Here is a 23,257-nt window from a genome sequence, read left to right on the forward strand (position 1 = left end):
AAACGGAGGCCACGAGGTCAGAAGGCGCCCCGCGTAATGGCGGCCGGCGGGACAGCAGGAAACGGGACTGCTGCAACACCAGCGGACCATGCGGCTGCGGATGGCTTCACCCACGCGGCCAGTGGGCAACGGACTGAGCGTCCCGGTGAGTCAACCTCCAGCGGTATCACTGAGGGGCAAAGTGGGAATGCTAGTCGGGTTACTACAGCACCAGCGGTCCGCCAGGCAGTGCGGGGAGACCAGGCCAGCAAGGGATCCGAAGGGGCGGCCGGAGGGAGGGCCAGGACTGAGCTCAGTAGAATAGGAGTGGAGGACAGCGGAGCGGGTCGGGCGGCTCAGAGGGTTTCTGGAGCTAGGAAGGCGACAGGCGGCTTATCCTTAGGGGTTATGGCAGAGTCAGACGGGGCGGCCGGTGGGGGGCCAGGCGCAGCGGCTGTGGGAGAGCCTGTGGTTTCAGCACGATACCGGGGAGCAAGGGGTGGCAGTATAGAGCGGGGGGGCCCATCCGGCTGCCCTCAGGTACGGCCTAGTGACAGGGATGCGGCAGTAAAGGGCCAGGGCGGCCAGCGGCGCAGCAGCAGCGCCAGGTGCAGCAGTGACAGGAGCTGGTCGGGAGGACGGGACAGCAGGGACAGGAGCCATTCACGGCTAGGCCGCAGTGAGTCCAGGTTCAGCGTCAGGGAGAGGAGAAGGAGGTCCAGGTCAGAGGAAGGGAGGCGGAGCAGAAGGCACAGTGCATCGAGATCTTCAGAGAGGAGCTTCAGGGAGCAGCGACGGGGAGCGCTCAGCAAGGGAGGTCGGAAGGAACAGTGGAGAGGATCCAGGGCAGTCGGAGAAGAGCGTAGGGAGGAAGGGCGGGTAGGGAGCTACTCGGGCAGACTACCCAGGATGTCTTCTCCTTACAGGTCGCGGAGCAACTCACCAGCGGTTCCGAGGCGGGACCAGGCGGGCAGGAGTCGGCGTCTATTGGGAGCTCCAGTGTCAGAAATGGCGGATGGAGGGACAGCAACCCCGCGGCCTGCGGCGGCCAGGGGCATCAGCGGTGAGTCTTCCTCTACACCACACCCGGGGACATTCATACATTGTTTGAAGTCATTCATAGATTCATGGTCAGAGGATAGGGAGCCGCTTAGGTTCGATAGGGTTTGGTCAGCGGGTGAAGGCAGTGGGTCGGGGTTGGTGGGGGTATCCTCAGGAGTGACAGGTGGTACTAGGGAGGAAACACGGCCCACTGATAAGCCTGACGGATCATCGGTGGGGGACGGGGTACTCGACGTGACGGGGGGGGACATTACGGAAGTAGCACGTCAGAATGTACATGTGTCCTTCGCGGGGCCGTTAGGTTGCCATTTGAAAGGGGAGGTGAAGGAGAAGATTGCGAAAGGGGAATTCGTGGAAATATTTTCCCTTCTTCCCCTGGAGGAATTCTTAGATTTAAAAGAGGAGGACAAGAAGGACGCCAAGAAGGAAGAGGAGGAGAAAAGGCGGAGGTATCGCAAGATACCGAAGACCTTCGGCAACTGGCTGCAAGCTTTTTGCATTTTGGCCAGTGTTATTGGGGAGAAGTGGCCGGAGTGCTGCTCTCAGTTGTTTTGTTACTTGGACGGAATCGGGGACGCATACCGCACCTATGGAGGGTTGGCATGGTGGAGGTATGATGAGCAGTTCCGTCAGCGACTGGCGGCCAACCCTTCCATGCGCTGGGACCAAATGGACCTGCCGCTTTGGATGCGGTTAATGATGGCACAAAAGAACGCGCCCTTTCCAGGGACTGCCGGCACCGCTCCCGGGGGGGCGGTGGCGGCAGGTCAAAAGAAAGGTACCTGCTGGGCCTTCAACGAAGGACAGTGTAAGTGGGGATCCGCTTGTAGATTCCGGCATGAATGCTCAGGGTGCGGCGGGAACCACGGGGTCAACAGGTGCTTCAAGAAAGGTAAGTCAGCCGCAGGGGGAGGAGCAACGGGAGCGGCCGCTCCCACAGCTCCCGCTGGGGGTGTCACCAGTGAAGGTAGGCGCGATGTTGCCTTGGCTAAGGCAATACGCTGATCAAGCCGTGGCAGAATTCCTTCGGGCGGGCTTTGCCGAGGGTTTCAAAATTCCCTTCAAAGCCACGGGGCCGGGGGCACCTTGTGAGAACCTCAGGTCGGTCAGGGAACACCCGGGGGTAGTGCGGGAGAAACTGGCCAAGGAGGTGCAAGCTGGGAGGATGGCAGGGCCATTTCCGGCTCCGCCCTTGGCGAATCTGAGGTTGTCACCATTGGGGGTGGTCCCCAAGAAGGAAGAGGGGAAGTTCCGTCTGATTCATCATTTATCGCACCCGAAAGGGTCTTCGGTGAATGATGACATCGACGCCGACCTATGCTCGGTCTCCTACACGTCATTCGACAAAGCCGTCGAGCTGGTTAGGAGAGCGGGGCGTGGGGCGCTGATGGCCAAGGTGGACGTGGAGGCGGCTTTTTCGGCTGCTGCCCATACACCGGACTGTCACCACCTGTTGGGGTGCCACTTTGAGGGTGCAATCTTCGTGGACTTGTGTCTGCCTATGGGTTGTTCCATCTCTTGTGCGTACTTCGAGAGGTTTAGTACCTTCTTGGAATGGGTGGTGCGCACGGAATCGGCGGGGGGTGCTGTAGTGCACTACTTGGATGATTTTCTGTGTGTCGGCCCGCGGGACTCTGAGCGGTGTGCTCAGGTACTGAGGGTTTTTCAGCGGGTGGCGCATACCTTTGGGGTGCCGTTGGCGGGGGACAAGACGGTGGGCCCCACCACGTGCCTTAGCTTCTTGGGTCTCGAAATTGATTCGGAGCTCGGGGAATGCAGGCTGCCTAGGGATAAGCTGCGGCATCTGCGGCAGCTAGTGGACGTGGTCAAGGGGGCGAGGAAGGTGACCTTGCGGGGGCTCCAGTCCCTCGTGGGGAGCCTTAATTTTGCGTGCAGGGTGATCCCCATGGGGAGGATATTTTGCCGGAGGTTGGCGCAAGCAACAAGTGGGGTGCGGCGGCCGTCGCACTACATTCGGGTGTCGGCCGAGATGAAGGACGATTTGGGGGTTTGGGAACAATTTTTGGGCAACTTTAACGGGACAGTGTTCTTTCGGGAACCGACGGTGTCGTCGGCCGCGATGAAGTTGTTTACAGACGCTTCCGGCAGTATTGGTTTTGGGGCCTACTTGGCAGGTAAGTGGTGCGCGGAGGCGTGGCCGGAACCGTGGAAGGTGAGTCCTCTGATTAAGAACTTGGCGTTCTTGGAGTTGTTTCCCATCGTTGTAGCAGTGGTACTCTGGGGTACGGAGTTGGCTGACAAAAAGGTGGTATTCTACTCCGATAACATGGCGGTAGTGCAAGCGATCAATAGCTTGACCGCCTCGTCGCCCCCGGTGGTACGCCTGCTTCGACAATTAGTGCTTAGTTGTATGTCATTCAACATAGTGTTCAGGGCTAGGCACATCCCGGGGCTCCAGAACGTGGTGGCTGACTCACTGTCTCGTTTTCAGTGGGAACGCTTTCGGGAGGCTGCGCCGGACGCGCTGGCCCAGGGTCAGGAGTGCCCGGGTGTGATGTGGCAACTCGGGACGGCCTGCTTGGAGACTGTGTGAGGAGGTCACTGGCGCCGAGCACGTGGGCGTCCTACGTAAAGGTTTGGAAACTGTGGGACGAGACGGTGGCCCAGGTGAGTAGCGCCCCTACGGAGGGGCAACGTTTGGATGCACTTTTGTGGTTGCTCTGTCGATTGTTCGCGGCTCAGGCGTCGCCTGCCATGGTGGATAGACATCTCTCTGCCTTGGCTTTCCTGTTTAAGTTCAATGGCTGGGTTGATGATACCAAACACTTCATGGTCCGGCAGGCAGTGAAGGGATTCAAGAGGGGGAAGAAAACGGTAGACACGCGTAGACCAGTGTCCTTTGACTTGTTGCGGGAGCTGGTGGGGGTTCTACCGGGCATTTGCAGCTCCACATTCGAGGTGTCGTTGTTCACGGTGGCATTTGTGTGGGCCTTTTTCGGGGCTTTTCGGATCGGGGAGTTGGTAAGCGCAAACAAGAGGGGCCTTGGGGGTCTTCAGCTCACAGATGTGGAGGTTCGCGAGGACAGGGTGCAGATTCAGTTACGCCGTTCGAAGACGGACATTTTTGGTAAAGGTTGCACAGTTGTGCTGTTCGGGCTGCCTGGGTCAGGGGTGTGCCCAGTTGAAAAGGGGTCGGAGTACCGGGCATTGCGCCCGGGGGGTGAGGGTTGCTTCTTGGTGCACCAGGACGGCTCGGCCCTGTCGCGCTTCCAGTTCGCGAGGGTGTTTCGGATGGGGGTAAGTAAGCTGGGCCTGGAGCCGGGGCAATTTGGGACTCACTCCTTTAGAATTGGGGCGGCAACCGAGGCCGCACGGCTGGGGCTGGGGGATGAGAGGATTAAACGCATAGGGAGGTGGGAATCCTTGCGTTTTCGATCATATGTTAGACCAGATAGGCTGGTGTGAGCAGGGCAGTGTTATGCTGTGATGGAAGTGTAATCCATCTGTTTGGTATTAACGTGTTTTTCTTTGCAGGATGGAGAGTATGGATCTGGGGCCACTCGTATGTCTATTGGGCTCAGAAGAGGGCTGCTGTTCGGAGAAGTGGAGCACAGCTGGGTTTTACTCAAGGAGAAGTGTCGATTTCTTGGTTTGGCTTTAGGGGGTTTAGCTGGCAAAGCATCAGTAGTACGTTGTTTAGCAGGTTGGCCGGAGGGTCTGCACCAGACATAGTTTTATTACACGGGGGTGGGAATGATTTGGGTCTGATTCCGCAAAGGGAGTTGGTTAGACGGATGAAGAGAGACGTTGATCGGCTGTTGGACCTGGTCCAACATTAATACTTGTTTCTATTCTGATTTTTCATGAAATACGTTTCTTTATTTTCCTTCCTCCAGCAAACCCCCTTTCAATTCGGATTTTCAATACACATGGTGATAAAGTATGGCAAGATTGAAGATGTAGTCAAAGGACCAAAGTGTTCTGGGTGTGGTGGCCCTACCATTTTAAACCTGCAATGTAAAACACAATTCTAGTGGCCGTCTACCTTTCTTTTTTTTTTTTTTTTAAATGTTTTTGATTCAATGCATCTGTGTGAGGAGATTCTTATTAGAAACATAGAAACATAGAAACATAGAATGTGACGGCAGATAAGAACCATTCGGCCCATCTAGTCTGCCCAGTTTTCTAAATACTTTCATTAGTCCCTGGCCTTATCTTATAGTTAGGATAGCCTTATGCCTATCCCACGCATGCTTAAACTCCTTTACTGTGTTAACCTCTACCACTTCAGCTGGAAGGCTATTCCATGCATCCACTACCCTCTCAGTAAAGTAATACTTCCTGATATTATTTTTAAACCTTTGTCCCTCTAATTTAAGACTATGTCCTCTTGTTGTGGTAGTTTTTCTTCTTTTAAATATAGTCTCCTCCTTTACTGTGTTGATTCCCTTTATGTATTTAAATGTTTCTATCATATCCCCCCTGTCTCGTCTTTCCTCCAAGCTATACATGTTAAGATCCTTTAACCTTTCCTGGTAAGTTTTATCCTGCAATCCATGAACCAGTTTAGTAGCCCTTCTTTGAACTCTCTCTAAGGTATCAATATCCTTCTGAAGATAGGGTCTCCAGTACTGTGTACAGTACTCCAAGTGAGGTCTCACCAGTGTTCTGTACAATGGCATGAGCACTTCCCTCTTTCTACTGCTAATACCTCTCCCTATACAACCAAGCATTCTGCTAGCATTTCCTGCTGCTCTATTACATTGTTACATTATTACATTAGTGCAATGCTGTGTTTGCTGCGCATGTGCAATAGTCTCCCAATGCTTTCCTATGGGGCATTGGATTGGCGGAGATCATCAAATTTGATGATCTCAACCTCAAAAGGCGGAGTGAGGTGGGGCCAACCGAGGCGGGAAAAAAGGTGAGTAAAATCCTTAATACATGTGGGGAGCAAAGGCTCGCCAGTCCGGTCTTTTCACACAGTAGAGCTACTGTAGCTCAAAATTTCTGAAAAACAAAATGCTGGCAATGATAGAAAGGTGTCAGAACACACCGTGCATCGCAGTTTGCAGAGTACGGAGCCTACACAATATTAGACAGATGGTTTTAATGTTGTGGCTGATCAGTGTATATATACATACACAGTATAGATCTTTAATATTTATTGTTGAATACGAGCTGGTTATTTTGAAAATAATTCATCCCATTTAGAGACATTTTAATTGAAAACATAATACCAGAAAATATATTGCAATGTCCTAATTTTTTAAGTATTTCCTGGAAAGCATTTATTATATAAAAAAGGTACAAAGTTACTCATTTAAATAAAGGGAAACTGGAAGATAGGCCGCTTGAGTAGCGTTTTGATTCCAGGCAAAAATGTATTTCCACAGACTTAAAACTAGAGGAAGATTTAATATTTCCTGGTAAGTCCTTTCATGGTTTTAGGAAATGGCAGTTTCGAAGTAAATACATCACAGAAAGCATAGAAAGTGCAAGCGGTGTGTTACAGTGATCATACTGCTCAGGAAGCAAAGGTAAAACATCAAGTCTAGGTATTTCAGTGTATCAATATAATATGGCAAAAAAAAAAAATCAACAATCCAAAACAAAGCAATAGAACGACTTCTATCAAGCAGCGGATAGCATTAACTAAGCCAAGCAAAGGGATGAATAACCTTTGGAAGTGCAAAATCTTTTCATGGAAATTGTCCTGAATTAGGGAGCATCTTGGGAACCCTAGTCCTCTGAAACTGGAGTGCCAACTGTATAAAAATGCTTTCTGTCTGCTCTTTAATGCCTTTTACTTGTCTAGTGCAGCAAAATGTGCACCCCTCCGGTCCCTTTCACTCTCTCTGAGTGAGTACCACCCGACCTCATTTAGAGACGCAATCCATGTTGGATTCCGTAGGTGTGATTATTTGCAGAATCTGTCTGGGAAGTCTTTTGATTTGAATATTTGCAATCTCAGATAGTATGGAAGGATGGGGCACATATTTATGGAGGTGGACTGCGGTTTTGGATGAAGAGTAAGTGGTTTTATGTGTATGGGTATTAATGGCATAGACTTCATTTTACCACCCGTTGGATCCCGGTTGGCACTGTTCCTGCACTCTATACCTTGATATTTATAGTTTTTAAAATAAACCACAGACTAGATTTCCAACCACTAAACTGTTTTGACTTTGTATTCATTTTGAGGGAAAAAATAAATAAAAGCAAGTTAGTTACTTCAGTAATCACGTTAGCTGGTTGTCACTCAATAACATAAATGCCAGTATCATTTTCTAGGTACTTAAAGGAACACCCCAGGTAACTGAAGCACTTCAGCTTACTAAAAAGCTTAAGGCTTTAATGGTCTGTCGCTGCAGGCTTATTTCAGGAAAGTGTCAATTTCGAGAGAAATCAGCATTTTTAATAAAGCAACTTTGTTTTACCGTCCCGGGTGTCAAATTGCAGATTTTAGCACTTTGCATTCATACACTCTCTCGCAGTGATATAGAATACTGCCCATTGAGAAGTGTATGAATGACCACCTGGAGATGCATTGTGTGGATGCAAGTCTTCTCAATATGAAGCCCATGGTTAGAAAAATCAGTTATTGGTTGAGGACCCCCTTCATTTTTTATATTGGGATGGTGAATAGGGTCAAACAAATTCATGCATTGGGAGCCCCTGTCTGACCCTTGGCCCTAGGGATCTGCCTAGGGCTCTGCTGAAAATGGGCAGAACAGATGGGCAAGTCTGTGCTGGACAAAAAGAGGAGGGCTTACAGTAGCTGCAGAATGTACGTCTGCAGCTAATGAAAGCTAGCCATTTTATAACCCTCTAATAATATTCAATATATATTAAGGGGGAGGGGTATATCTTCTAATATAAATGGTTGATTTTTTTTTTTTAAAAATTTTTTGCTCTGTTTCTTTAACAACCATTTTTTCTACATTAACAATTCTTGGTAGTTTGTGGGATGAAATCCAACGCTCTGGCTTCAAAAAATATTTTCAACCCTGTGGAGGATATTTTTAGATGATTTTTTTTGTCTCAGGAAATGTATTAAATCCTGTCTTCTTGTTTACAGGGCACTCAGAACAGCCAAAACCATGGAAGGACAAATATGCGTAAAAGGAAAAGGGAAACATAACAATAAATACGTTTGCAAAGCACTTCTGAAATAAAAACGGAGTATTTAGTTTATAAAATCCGCTAAAATGTGTCCAATTCTGGCGCATGTCCAATTAGAATCCCCCAACCTACCTTTCATTATCCAACTGTCTTCAACACGGTGCCTTCTAAAGTCTTTATGTTCACCTACAAACCTCCATCAATACAAATTCAGAATACATCTGATACATTTTTGTAACCGTGAGTTCTGTTATAGCCATTTATAGACAAACCAGATAATTATATCTGTGGTAAAACTGCGTGAATTGCCGTTAACGAACAACAGAGATGTTTGCATCATTGTATTGGGTTTTTGCCAAAAAGAAAAGTTTTCTCTTCACTTTTTTTTTTGTGTGTTTAAATTATCTAAAAATTGCTTTTTTTTGCACAACTTATTGATTTTGGCCAAAGCATTGATCTCAATATAGTGAAGGGGCCATAACCCATATGCAGAGGAGAAGGAGGAAGAACGTTACCATGACAACACTCTGATACATTTCCCTGTGCCAGCCACAAGAGCTATCTGTACCCACTGGGGATGCTGACTGCATTTCCCTACAAAATCCCACCACGCTGATATCTTGAGCCAATAATTTATTTGCTCTCTTTTTGTGAGTATAAATACATATCTCAATTTACTCCAACTTTTCTATTCAGACAATATTGCTAAGCCTTTTTCCTTATTATAAGATTATACTCCTTAAGGATTCAAGCGTTCAGAAACTATATGTAAGATACTCCACCTTGTGTATATTTGTTGGTGTAGGTTAAGGGGACCCCACTTAGGTGTTAGCGTATCCAATATAATTTATCAGACCCACAGGGACTTTGAATTTTCATTGTTTCTAAATGCTAATAATGGCCCTGAGAACATCACACAGAAAAAGCTCTCTCATACCCCCTCTTCCAAACCCCCCTCCCTCCAATATTGACTGGTCGGTGTGCTAAAGATTTTAATTGAATACGAATATTCCTGGGTAGAAAATCACATGCCGAGTGGCTGAGAAGAGAGGTTTATTCAGAACTTGGAATTTTGTTTAAAAAGCTACAGCTGTTGAGTCTTTACCATAAGACTTTCCATCCCGACTGACATTGCTAAACATTAAGTCAGCTCTACGGTTACCAAGTTGCTTTGAGGTTTTTCAACGAAAATAGAAGTAATGAATTTTCTCAAGATTTCTGCAGCCACGTCCTTGTGTCTTATCTCAACGCAAAGTTCGAATGATAAAGACGTGGGGTTTTAGGCGCCCCGAATGCCTGGCAGGGAGACAATTTGAGCAAGGAGTCATGATGGAGACAAGCTTGGGACACACTCTGGGTGTATGTGTATGCGTGTGTGTGGGCTCTAATTGGCACAGGACCATTTCAGATGTTAAGTCTGGTTTGCAGAGTTCTGGCAGCTTGCTCATCGTCTGCTGTGTTACAGAGTCATTCCAAAGGCTCAGAGCATCCTACGTCTGATATTAAAGAAACTCTCCTGGTCTATTCATGGATGCTCTCTATCTCAATGTAATTGAAACCAGAAAGTTTCTCAAGTGCATGTCTGGGTCAAGGATACATGTCTGGGTCAAGGATAGCTGTCTGGGGCAACCTTAATAAAAACATATAAAAAGTAAACACCCTTCAATACAGATGGCAAATAATCTCTGGCAATAAGAGGAAACAAAGTTTGCAAAATAGCTAACTAAAGCTTCTCCCATAGACAAAAAAACAGCGCTCTGTTGAGAAATTAAAGGGTTACTCCAAGCACCATGACCACTTCCGAGATCAGAAGTGGTCATGGTGTTTGGAGTCTGTATGTGCTCTATAAAAAGATGCACATACATAATTTAATTCTCAACACGAGTTCTAGGCTGGTTAATGACAATGCTGTGCATATTTCAATGCAAAGAGGGGCATTCATTTCACAAGGAGTAGTTTATGCTCCCAGCCAGTGCATGGCTGATGGAATTGGCATCCAGCTTCCACAGGTCTTAAAAAGCCGGATGCACGTCACCCGGCAGAGGAGCTGCTCCAGGTGGGAGCCAGGTAAGAGGGCAAACCTTTGCAGAGCACTTTGCCTCATTACCCGGAAACCGTGCCAGGTTACTCTTGTCATCATAATCACTACAACAAGCCTTTGTGGTTGGTTATGATGCTTCGTGTAACCCTTTAAGATATTTTTCCTTTATGTTTTTCAAAGTTAACTATCCTTAAACCCATAATTACATAATTCACAGCACGCATGCAGGAATATAAACTGGATTTTAGCTTTGTAAATAGACAAACTGCAAAAAAATTACTTTTTCTCAAAAGCTCACAAAGAGGTTATCAAACTGAAGACCATATTTGATCATAAAAGACATGAAAAGCGTTCGCAGAAGAGAAGAAAGTAGGGTTAAACAGAAAGGCCAACCAAGTTAAAACCATGATATTTCAAAACCCAGTGTGAAATGTCTCTTTGACAAAACCATTTAAGAGGTCTAAAGGTTTCATAAAACGAGGTCAGAAGGCCATTGTTCTGTATTGTTTTCATGTGTTCACATAACATACCATAGTTAACTGATGGATCTTTCAGGTAAGAAAAATTAGGAGTAATGCAAAAAACAAACACACAATACAAAAATCCCTCTGAGAAAAAAAATGCAAACTTCACTTACTCCAGGGTACCATGGAATCCTCGGTGGCAACTTCACCCATGGCAGAAACTCTTATCTCTAGCTTCAGTAATCTAATGCTGTGGATTAAAATGGATTGGCCTCTTCTCACATGGTGAAGAACATCAAATAGCACATCTAAAGAGGGTTTGCTGGCTGGTTATTTTAACTCAAATCACCGTCTACAACTAGCCTTAATGTATGTTTGTTTCATTACATTCAGAGATCCAGTAGATGTTCTGCAAGATGCATCAAATAATTGAGAAACCAAATGAGAGAAAGGTCCTTGAGTCTTCTGCGGACGGGGGCACAAATTTAGTAGCTGTACAGGATATAGCATGCTTGCAGTCATGAAATCCCGGTGGGATACACCCCCTCCACTCTTGACTAATTATAAACCATGAAGTTACATTGGAAGCCCTATATTTGGCAGGTATGATGGCTGCAGACGTCATCCAAGCACAGATGAAAGGTAAAAGTATGGATCCCTGCTTCTCTAGTCTAACACTCAACATATATTAGCTCAAAGAAAAAGAAAGACAGTCTATTTGGACATTCACCCCCATTTGTCACTAAAGAGCTAAAGTCACACTGCCTTGTTTTCCTCCTGTCCTTTCCCAGACACAATCCAGTAGAGCAGTGTTTCCAAACCCAGTCCTCAAGGCACACCTACCAGTCCAGGATTTAAGGATTACCCAGTTTTGTCTAAGGTGTTTTTAGAAAAAAAAGAAAAAACACCTTGGTAGGTGTTTTTAGTAAAAAAAGGAAAAAACACCTTGGTAGGTGTGCCTTGAGGACTGGGTTGGGAAACACTGCAGTAGAGCACCCATCTGGTGACTGACTACGACTTTAAATGGTTAGAGATCCAACACCATGAGTGTGACAGGGGCGCTCTTTTGGCTGAAGGAGGCAGAGAGGGAGAGCTATCCAGGGATATAAGACATATGGGTGTTATATATGTCATTTCATATGTATTGGGTTATATTGTAATCAGGACCGGTGCTAGGATTTTTAGTTACACAGGCGAAGATGCCTTTTGGTGCCCCCCCACCCTCGTTTAAAATAAGGTTCATACAAACACAGAAATAATTATACAGAGACATACAGACACAGACAGAGACATACATGCATACAGAGACATGCAGGCATATAAAGACATACATACAGAGGCATAACATCATACAGACACATACATACATACATAGACATACAGAAACATACATACAGAGACATCCAGGCATACAGACACATACACGCATACAGAGACATACCGTCATACAGACACATACATATATACAGGTATACAGAGACATACAGGCATACAGACACATACGTACAAAGACATACAGGCATACAGACACATAGATTTGTACATACAGAGACATACAGGCATACGGACACATACATTTGTACATACAGAGACATACAGGCATACAGAAACATACAGACAAAGACATACAGGCATACAGAGACCTACATACATACATACAGAGACATACATACATACATACATACAGAGACATACATACATACATACATACATACATACAGAGACATACACAATTACATACTTACATCAGTTCAATCTTGTCCCCTGGATGCATGCTGTCTGGCTCCTTTGAGTCCTGTCCTGCAGCCCAGCCCCATCACTGGGCGCCAGCCGCGCTGTGTGGTACACAGGGAGCAGGGATATGATGTCATTCATATCCTCGCCCCCTCCACACAGCCTGCGGCAGACACCAGGGTAGGTGTAGTGGCGTACACATGACCCATGGGGCCCCAGTGCGCAAATTGATCCGTGCCCCCCCCCCACCCCACGCTTACTCTGCGCGGGCCGAGGCCGCAACACATGGCGGCGGTCACCTGGTCGCAGGGGTTGCAGGGCTGTGACCCCTGCGACCGCGGTATGTACGCCAGTGCATGCAGATGCACACACACTTAAAGGACCACTACAGACACCCAGATCACATCAGCTCAATGAAGTGGTCTGGGTGTCAGGTCCCTCTAGTTTTAACCCTGCAGCTGAAAACATAGCAGTTTCAGAGAAACTGCTATGTTTCACCGAGGGTTAATCCAGCCTCTAGTGGATGTCTCACTGACAATGCGTGCGCGGCAAGAGCATTCGGAGCTGAGAGGCGGAGGGATCCCCAGCGCCAAGGGAGTCCGGCGCTAGAGAAAGGTAAGTGCTGAAGACACACACACACTCTCACGAACAGATGCATACACACCAGCTAACAGACACACATTTACTGACAGACACACTCAGCGACAGACATACATACACACTCACTTACAAAACACACACTCACTAACAGACATCAAACAGACTCACTAATACACACACAAACACACTCAGTAAGAGACACACAGTAACACACTCACTGACACTCACTAGCAGACACACTCACAGACACACTCACCGACACTAGCAGACACACTCACCGACACTAGCAGACACACTCACCGACACTAGCAGACACACTCACCGACACTAGCAGACACACTCACCGACACTAGCAGACACACTCACCGACACTAGCAGACACACTCACCGACACTAGCAGACACACTCGCTGACACTAGCAGACACACTCACTGACACTCACTAGCACTCACTAGCAGACACTCACTAGCACTCACTAGCAGACACACTCACTGACACTAGCAGACACACACACTGACACTCACTAGCAGACACACTCACTGACACTCACTAGCAGACACACTCACTGACACTCACTAGCATTCACTAGCAGACACACTCACTGACACTCACTAGTAGACACACTCACTGACACTCACTAGCAGACACACTCACTAGTAGACACACTCACTGACACTCACTAGCAGACACTAACACTCACACTTTTCTTTTCTGTCATGTTGTTTCTTTGCTATTTAATGCAAAATAAATCCATGTTCAGTATATACATAAATCCAACTCACAGTACCTAAATAAATTACATTTTATATACATTAGAAAAAAAAACACTCACACTAACACGTTTGTTTTTTTAATTTAATCCCCCAGCCTCCTTACCTTGTTGGAGTGCTGAAGGGATTCCCTGGGGTCCAGTGGTGCTGCTGGGCTCCTGGGCGGGCGGGTGGGCGGGTAGGCAGGCTGGCAGGCGGGCACACGCGCGAGGGAGCACTCTCCCATGTGTGCTTCCTCTTCAGCTCCCTCGCGCGCCGCATACTGATACCGGAGCCGGAAGATGACGTCATCTTCCGGCGCCGGCATCCCTATGCGGTGCGCGAGGGAGCTGAAGAGGAAGCACACATGGGAGAGTGCTCCCTCGCGCGCCCGCAGAATCGGGCGCTCGGCCACGCTACAATAGGTCGTCGGTTGGAGGGGAGCGCAGTGCGCTTCCCTCCTTCCGGTCAGCCTGATTTTGCGCCCCCAGGGCCGGTGCGCCCTAAGGCGGCCGCCTGGGCCGCCTTACGGTAGCGCCGGCCCTGATTGTAATGATGCCCTAAAGTCAGTGGGAAAATTAGCTTAGCAGTTACAGATCCATTTATCTCCCGGACTAACAGACGCCAGGGTGGGATTTACATTGGTCAAACCATGGACCCCCTTGGAGTCGTGTATTTAAAAGTGTGCCTTGTTCTCAATAAACCAGTTATTTTTCACCCTTAACCAAGTCTCGGCTAGTGTTTGGCTGAGATAGCTACAATAGCTATAATCACTCCAGATTTCCAGTGCTGAAAGAGAGGAACCCTTGACTGAGACACTCAAGCTGAGTACTGAGCTCCATCACAGTGTCCAAAGCAGAACTAAGCCATAAATGTGTCCTTCGTGCTAAAATATTAAGTTTAAATTACTGCTTGTGTTCATGCTTAGAGCAGTGTTTTTTTTAATTATCCAACTTTAAACACTATTCCAAAATTGAGGAATATAACTTTTTTTTCCCTCTTGACATTTTTACATGCAATTTATTTATTTTGCTTAAAAATGAAAGTAAATAGACTTTTGTGATTTTTTAATTATGGAGGTAAGATGGCCATAGACCTACAGACGATGTGTTATTTATCTCTCTGTCTCAGTGTTTATGTGAAGTGGTTTTAAAATTAAGATTAGTGATAATGTACTTGGTGTTTGTGGTATCAAGGAAAGAATGATAATTATACTAATGTTATTTTAATAGATTGCTCTCACATTAATGTTCCATTTTATTCTCTATTTTTTTTTCTAACCAACATCTGTTGATGAAGCAAGTTAATGGGATATAATTCTTAGAAAGAAAAATATCAGTATTAAATTACTGCATCTATAAGAATATTAAGTCCATCTCATCTCTACGCTCAAAGTTACAGCTGTAAACAATATTTGAAGTCTTTACTAGCATTGGCTTCACCCTGTATTTGACCTTAGTATAGTTGAGACAACTCCTGACGTTTCAGATACTTGTAGAATAACCTTTCCATGATGCTTTAATCAGAGCTGGATGAACATCCCTATACTCAATGTTGGATCAAGGGATTTAATGATCAATTGAGAGGGGAGCCCTGGAAACCGACGGATACAGGGGGGTTTGGAATAATCTGGCCCGAAGATAGAGAGGCAAATATAAAAATATAAGGACCAGGTAATGTCCAGTATAATATTACCCAACGGTAGTCAGTCATGGTTGTGGTGGCAACCTTCATCACTCCAGATATTGTAGGCTACATTTCCCTTGATGCTTTTCCCAGCATTATCACTTTAAGAGTAGTATGGGAGATGTAGTTCACAACATTTAGAAATGCCAAAGATTTCCTACCCATGGGCTATATGATGGAACGAATCTGGGGCTACATGCCAGTCCTTGTGTATTTGGTCAGTGCAGCAATGCACAAGGTGAAGGGAAAGTGATTAAGGACGGAATGTCCCTGCAGAAGTGAATAGTTAAAGCCCATCGTGTGACAGTCTTGCGAAGGAGCATTTTATTAATTCATGTGAGAGTCTTGTATATACCAGTTGTAGCTTGTGAGCAGTTACATTAAACCTGGGGACACAGACTGGATACTAGTCATTCCTGGAGTCATGTGTCACACGCATGGTTTGTCAAGGGCAAGTCCAACGACACGCTCAGAAGAATGGGCAGCGGTGGAGGTATGATTCACTCACGTGTGAAGCAATCTGGGAAACACTGGGTAGTTTGTCCTCTCAGACAGATTACGTATTCATAGGAACAAAACGGCTGAGACCTGCTCACGTGTTTAGGATTAATGACATTATTTCAAACTACAGGACACATTCTTCTAATCATGGTTCTCATTTCATGAAACAAGAATTTTAATGTATAAACGTGAAACATACATAAAGAGCCACTAAAACCTAAAGCGTACGTTATGCGCAGGTAAAGTGCGGCAGACAGTGATGAGCGTTATCTTTCATATTATCCCAAGGGTACCTCCACAGGCTAAGGAAGCAGGGTTACAGCTCTGGGTACATTGATGTAATAAAACATGCGCTGTTATGCAAACAATCTCATTATACCTTCGCTACAATGACACTGAACATTTTGAAATAAAGTGTTTTAAACAATTTAAATTTTCTTTTTTTTTTTTCTTCAAGGGATGGTAAGCACCAGGGAAATGTACTCAATCAAGAATTTTCACTTCGTAAGTCAAGAGTTTACAATTAAAAACAAAAACACAAAATGGTCATAGTTACTTAGGGTTCGAATGTGAAGTAAAATGGATGGTTCTTCAAGGACTTTGTAAATTATGCACTGACAGTATGTCTAACAGCTGCTCCTAACAAACCTGATTCTTGTACCTGACATTGGAGACATTGCCTGTTCTAATTCATTTCTCTATTTGAGAAATTTACACAAACAGAACAATATAGTTGGTTGCATTTAGTAGGTGGGGTTCCTTTAAAGCATGTGTCATCTGTCGATTCTGTAACTGTCTATAGTACACACAATGTCCGCATACCAAGCAAAATAAATGGGAACTTTCCAGAAATGATCTAAGCTTCAGAAAAATAACAATCAGCATGTCTCACAACTATAGCAAAGCGTGATCTAGAGTCCAGACCAATAAACAGACAGGATTTATAGTAACATCAACATGCTGTCTACATTCTAGACCAATAAACATACCGCAGCTCGCATTATACCAATATGTGAACATAAATGTCTTCCGAATGAAAGGTGATATATCACTATGAATCGACAAACTCATGAAACGTAGTTCACAATGGGAAAATAGCACGCATGCAGCACAAAATATGGCTACTGAAAAGTGTAAAAGGTTGTTGGAAAAAAAAAAAAAAATACATATATATATATATATATATATATATTATGCAAGCCAAATAGCTAGTATATGTATACAAGTCATATTTCTGACTTCCACCCGTATTCAATCAGGAACAGACTACTTCGATAAAGACTACAAACACTGACACTGTAGCAGACTGCGGAGTGTGCACCAAATTTGAAACCAGATTTCAGCCGTGACGGTAGTCACCATCACTGGGGGCGCAAGACAGACACTTTATGTGTAGGTCCCCAGATTATTCTTATGTTTCAGCCACCCTGTGCCCACTATAATTGCAGGATTTGTATAATGTATTTGTTTATTGGTAAATGTTTGTGTGCTCTTCTGTCCTGTTATTTTCTCTCAACCAACTCGGTGGATTTAGTGAGCAGAAAAAAAAAAGGGTGAACGCGCACAATCAGTGGAATATTTTACCTTTAAAACCTTGTATAGGTCCTATTTTCACCAACAGACAGTAACTGTGGACCCTATATATAATATATACAAGAAAACAACATAGTGTATGCTGTTGAAACCTATTTACAATATGTGGAGAATAAAAAAGGTTCACTCACACTTTTCAGAGCCACATACGTTCGGCTCTGGACTGTAAAGGGATTTCCTCCACCAAGGGATACACTGGATCTGATCCTCCCTTTAGATGTTTGTAATAAGTTTTTCTTAGCAGGAACTCAGGAACCAGGTAAGGTGACGTGTTAAAATAAACATGTATTTGGTATAAAATAATAAAAGCAGGAATTGCTGACACAGCAGCTAGCACCATTTAAAATCTTGTAGTATATTTAAAAGACTCAGATTCCTGTAAATAAGATGGGCCTGTCTAGGTGGATTTGGCTGTGGAGCTTATACATCGCCATCGGTCAGTTGTAAGGATCTTAAAACAGCTATACACTACCTGAATAGCCAGGCTTGTTAATTTGCATATTCAGGTAAATGTGCACATTATGAATTCTGCAAGCAGGTGAGAAATGTCTTGCTTGTTATTGTCTTACCCACCCCCTTGTTAAATATGTTAATGCGTGGTTGTAGATACTCAGTTGGAGTATGGGAGCTCCTTCACAGCAGCTATTTTAGAAGAGGAAGAAGGAAGCCTCGGCCCTTAAAGGTACTGTTTTTCCTATAGCTGGTTAATCACCTATTTACCCCACAAAATGCTGGATTAGTCCACATTTCTTATTTCCATGCTTACCAATATTGGTGGGCCTAAAATGGTGTGCCAGTAGGTTGAGAAGGCCTAAAGTGGTGTGCCAGTGACATTTTACCTAGTGCCCTCAGCACAGAATGAACTCCCTAGTACTTAGAATAAACACATCTAGTGAGAAGCCTGCACAGTGCTTGCTGAGGTCAGTTCCCTGGCTATGGGACATCCGGACCAGTGCCCATAATCATGATGGTCCTAAAATCGGGCCACCTAGGGGAAAGTGCATTTCCTCTTTTCCATAATAATTTATGGGTCATTACCAGACTATGTAGTGGATTCAAGAATTGCAATATCCTTTCTGTATCATATTTCTTTTTGTGATGAAACAAAAACCCTTTTGTTCCATGCACTTAAAGAGATAAAATAATATTTATAAAAACAGTAGACTTACCTGCATTCTCCTCAGACTGGTTAAAGCCACAGATCTGACAGATACTGCGGACCCACTTGTTCATTTCTTCCTCGGTTTCCGCCACAAGATAAAACGTCCGATCACTGGTCTTGATGTCAAAGACATAGCTGTCTTGCAGTTCCTTCTTGTTAAAGGTCAGTCCTGCGTCTACCTGTTCACAACAGCTCAGGTTGATCACACGAATAGGTTTCTTGGAATGGTCATTCTTGTAATATTCAAGAACATCCGGGTCCCCACTCATCCGACCACTTCGCAAAATAAACCAACGCTTCTTCCATGCCTACAAGAGACAATATATCATCAATATGCCAGATATGAACTGTGTTCACATTTTTATATTTAAAAAATAAATTAATAAAAAAATTATTTATAAATCACATTCTGGTTTTTTATACTGTTCAAAGTACACAACATGTAGAATAAAATTAATTAAAGGAGAACAGTCATCATGAGTTACTAAGATCCTACGTAATACACAAATGAAAACACTACAAAGAAAATACACTACATAAAATAGTGACACAACAGAATCCAACTGTTGGGAAACAGCAGTGAATTTAGAGGGTTGACATAATTGTAATAGTCTGATTTCATAATCCGTTCACAACACTAACAAGGTTAGTTCCGCAATTACTATGGCAAGCCCTGCATTGCAAGAATTTGATTCAATAGTTCCTTACTAAATGGATTCCTTTGAGTTTATTTACTAAATGTGGAATTGCATCTTCTACACCAAAATAGACAAATTGAAAACCAGAAACAAAAACGGTCTTAATAACCTGAATACTTTCGCAAACATATTTCAATACGGTCTTTAATTCTCAAAAATTCTCTGATTAATGAATAAATCCACTAATTCTGGAAAATAAGTACTCACACCAAATGTTCACAGGGATCACGGCTACAAAATCTAAAATTAAATATGAGGTTTTAAGGTAACTGTGTGCGCAGTACAAAAAAAAAAAAAGAGGAAATTTGACATTTTGAGAAATCGTAATTGCCAAAAAGAACAGAACTTACAGAGCTCCACTTTATTGCATCCTTGAAATCCATGCCTACAAAATTACCGATTCCGTTGTGAATGTTGTCTATGCATATACCGATGTAGACATTCCAGAAAATCAAGGCTTCAGCTTGGAAAGCTAACCAGATGGATGTACTCCCTAACTCCCTACTGGTGGGACTGGCTGGTCAAATAACCAATAAGTGGGTATAACCAGAGTAAGTAGGTGATGGTCTGGAACCCACAGCTTATCCAAAATATTCCTGAGACCATAAAAAAAAAAAAATTGAATTTGAAAACCATTTCATCATGTCAGACATCTGCAAACACGCAGGGGCCTCGACAAACAACTTAGCATGTACAATAAGTTCTCCGGGAAATACGACAAGATTCAATGCCCTGTCAGCTTGCACCCAAATAATATTTTCATTCCATAGTGCATTTCGTGCAGAATAAATGTCAGAAATAGAAAATGTGCCAGTGACAGATAATGCCGATGTCACCGCGCGAGAGGGAAAGAAAGTCAGCCGCCGTGATGGATGGTGTGAAGTAGAAAACTCTTTGGTATTGTGCCAAGCTAATGACTCCTTATTATGTGACTGCAGAGGGTTTAATATAACATTGCATGAATTGCACAGAATCCATCTATTTATCTAGATGAATACTTTACGCAGAACAGAGGAAAAGCTTTTAACAGACACAGAGAAAAATAAAAAAAAACATTTAGAAAACTGAAATCGAAGCTTTGTTACATCAAATGCCCAACGAATGCCGTGAAGAAATGGTACGCAAGCTTGGAGCAGTACAGACAGAACAGGATTCAGAACTGTAGTTTTGTTTGGCCCTCGGAGTAATAGACAGCCCTAGTTTAGATTTCTCTGTCGTCCTTTTGTGGAGACAGAAGATAAGCTGCGGGCTCTCCGTCAACGTAAAAACAAATCAAGTAAATCTTTTCAACAGAGAATTTAACATTTTCACAGATAGTGGTTTTTAAATTCCCCACCAACCTCACACTGAATCATTTTATTTTCTCTTTTGAATTTACTATTATAAATTACAAAAGGAGAGATGTTTTGAGCTGACTTAAAGTGTTTTCAAGGGGACGTTTGAATACGTGGCTTAGGAGTAAATCTTGACAATTTGTAAATGGCCACATCCAATTATGGAAATTTCATCTAAAATAAAAAAAAATAAAAAAAAGAGATATTTATGTTGGCTCTCAAGTGATTGTGCCCATAAACACTCACAAGTTCTTTTGACAACCTGAGACAATTTTTTTTTTTTTTTTAAAAACACTACAGAGAACTTAAAGCAGTCCTGTCAATTCCAACATTTTAATAACAATAGAATCTTTACTGCGTCAGGGCCAGACTGGGAAAGAAGCTTCGAGTTTGCAAGAGGAGCATTCCTGGTGGAGCTACAGGCTCCCCTGGGTCCTCCTCTCCCCTCTCCTTTCCTCTGCTGGATTGAAATGCCTATGAAAGTACACAGCAAGGATGGTGCTTGGATTGTGCCGAACCCGCATGAACTGGCGAGAAGATCCTCTGGTCTTACCTGTGAGACTCAGCCCATGGCCATTGCAGCCCATTGGGCATTTGCCCGGTTTGCCCAAAGGGCAGTCCAGGCCCATCATTAGTCTTTATTATATATTGTTCTGTATTTTCATTCAAATTCCAACACAGTGAAAATCTACTTTAAATGGGCAATCTAAGGACCATAAACACTAAAATGTGGTAAAGGTCAATGAATTCCACTTAGATAACCACAAAACTGATCTATCTAATGCAGAAGTGGGAACCTCTACTTTAGCAATGTTTGAAGAGCAGCCAGACCCCAGGAGACCCAGGTAAGTCTCCAACCATCTGTACATGGCAGGAAACACTTCATTCTTTTCAACATATATCTCACATGCTTCTTGCCCATGTGCAAGAATTTCAATAGAGATTCTTCGGGACCCACCGCAGGCCCCTCGCATTTAATCACATCATACATGAAAAAAGGAGAAGCATGGGTTAAGGCCAACAAGAGAGAGGTTTTGGAGAAAAAGAAAGAGAGAGAGCGAGGTTTTGGAGAAAAAAAGAGAGAGCGAGGTTTTGGAGAAAAAGAAAGAGAGAGAGCGGGGTTTTGGAGAAAAAGAAAGAGAGAGAGCGGGGTTTTGGAGAAAAAGAAAGAGAGAGAGCGAGGTTTTGGAGAAAAATAAAGAGAGAGCGAGAGGTTTTGGAGAAAAATAAAGAGAGAGCGAGAGGTTTTGGAGAAAAAGAAAGAGCGAGAGGTTTTGGAGAAAAAGAAAGAGAGAGAGAGGGGTTTTGGAGAAAAAGAAAGAGAGATAGAGGGGTTTTGGAGAAAAAGAGAGAGAGAGGTGAGAGAGAGAGAGAGGGAGGTTTTGGAGAAAGAAAGAGAAAGAGAAAGAGTAAGAGAGAGAGAGAGAGAGAGAGAGAGAGAGAGAGAGAGAGAGAGAGAGAGAGAGAGAGAGAGAATGAGAATATTTGGATTCACTGCCACATATATTTTTGCACCTTTGCCTCTAACTGCTCAGTTACGGAATACCGAGCAGCGTACAAGTAAACTCCATGCTACAAACTTTCCTTTTATTTTTTACTAGACATCTAGAATGCACATAATGCATGCAAATACACACACATGGCTTATACATAACAGCCGCCTGTAAAACAGTTTTATAATACCAGGAAAGAATTATTAGCTTTAAAAAGGTGACATTTCTTTCAGTTAAACGGTCAGATTTCAGAAGATTCCATTTCCCTTGATGTGTGTTTTCTCTGACGGAGTTTAATGCGCGGGATTTCCTCCCCTGTTATGACAGAAGGCTATATACGGGAGACAGGTCTGATGTGTCCTGTGACAGCTGTGACAGGCTGCTTGCTCCCTAGTGCATACACCCACCGACCTACTGAAGAGGGACTGACAGCTTCCTGAAACAGTGAGCAGTCTCTTTGCTCTTGGAATAGTCCCATATCCTCATACCTCCACGGCATTCCTATCACAATATCAAACTGAAGACAGATCATTTCATTAAGCTGAATGAAGAAAGGGAAAAAATATTGTTCTACCACTAATTCTAGTCCCACCATAGCGGTCATAAACAAAAAGTAGAGATTTTGCCTATTGATAGGATCCAACTGTCCCCATGTCGTGTACCATTTATGATATTTTGGCCCTATTTTTTTAATGACATTTCTTAAGAATAGCTAAGGATATAGATTATATTTACAAACATCTAAACATCAAATTTCTAGTACTTTGACTGCGACTAAATCTGATTTGAAGAATTTCTGCAAAATCGGCACTATATATTGCCATTCAAAGGTAAATTTTAATTTTTTTGACGCAACCCTCTCCCCCACAAAAAGGCAGAACGGAGATCCCGTGGATTCCCTGAAGCTCAATCCTCCTCCTGTGATTTCACTGCTCCTCGCTGCAGTGGGAATGATATCCTGAAGACAGGGCATGGACATGGAGAGGCACATGGGGTGCCGCCATCGAGCGTCCGTCGCTAGCATCTCCTACGCGTTTTAGTCTCAGAACAGACCATATAAGGAGCTTGGAAAATG

General features: G+C 44.2%; 1 protein-coding gene across 1 annotated transcript in view; it reads right to left on the reverse strand.

The window, feature by feature from the left end:
* GAB2 (GRB2 associated binding protein 2) overlaps nt 1-23,257 on the reverse strand; it is a 203,183-nt gene that overhangs the window by 58,671 nt on the left and 121,255 nt on the right. Inside the window, exon 2 of the mRNA XM_063444962.1 lies at nt 18,665-18,965. Within this exon, the coding sequence (XP_063301032.1) occupies nt 18,665-18,965 (301 nt within the window). The remainder of the gene's footprint in view (nt 1-18,664; nt 18,966-23,257) is intronic.

Source organism: Pelobates fuscus, chromosome 1, assembly GCF_036172605.1.
Source record: "Pelobates fuscus isolate aPelFus1 chromosome 1, aPelFus1.pri, whole genome shotgun sequence".
NCBI lineage: Eukaryota > Metazoa > Chordata > Amphibia > Anura > Pelobatidae > Pelobates > Pelobates fuscus.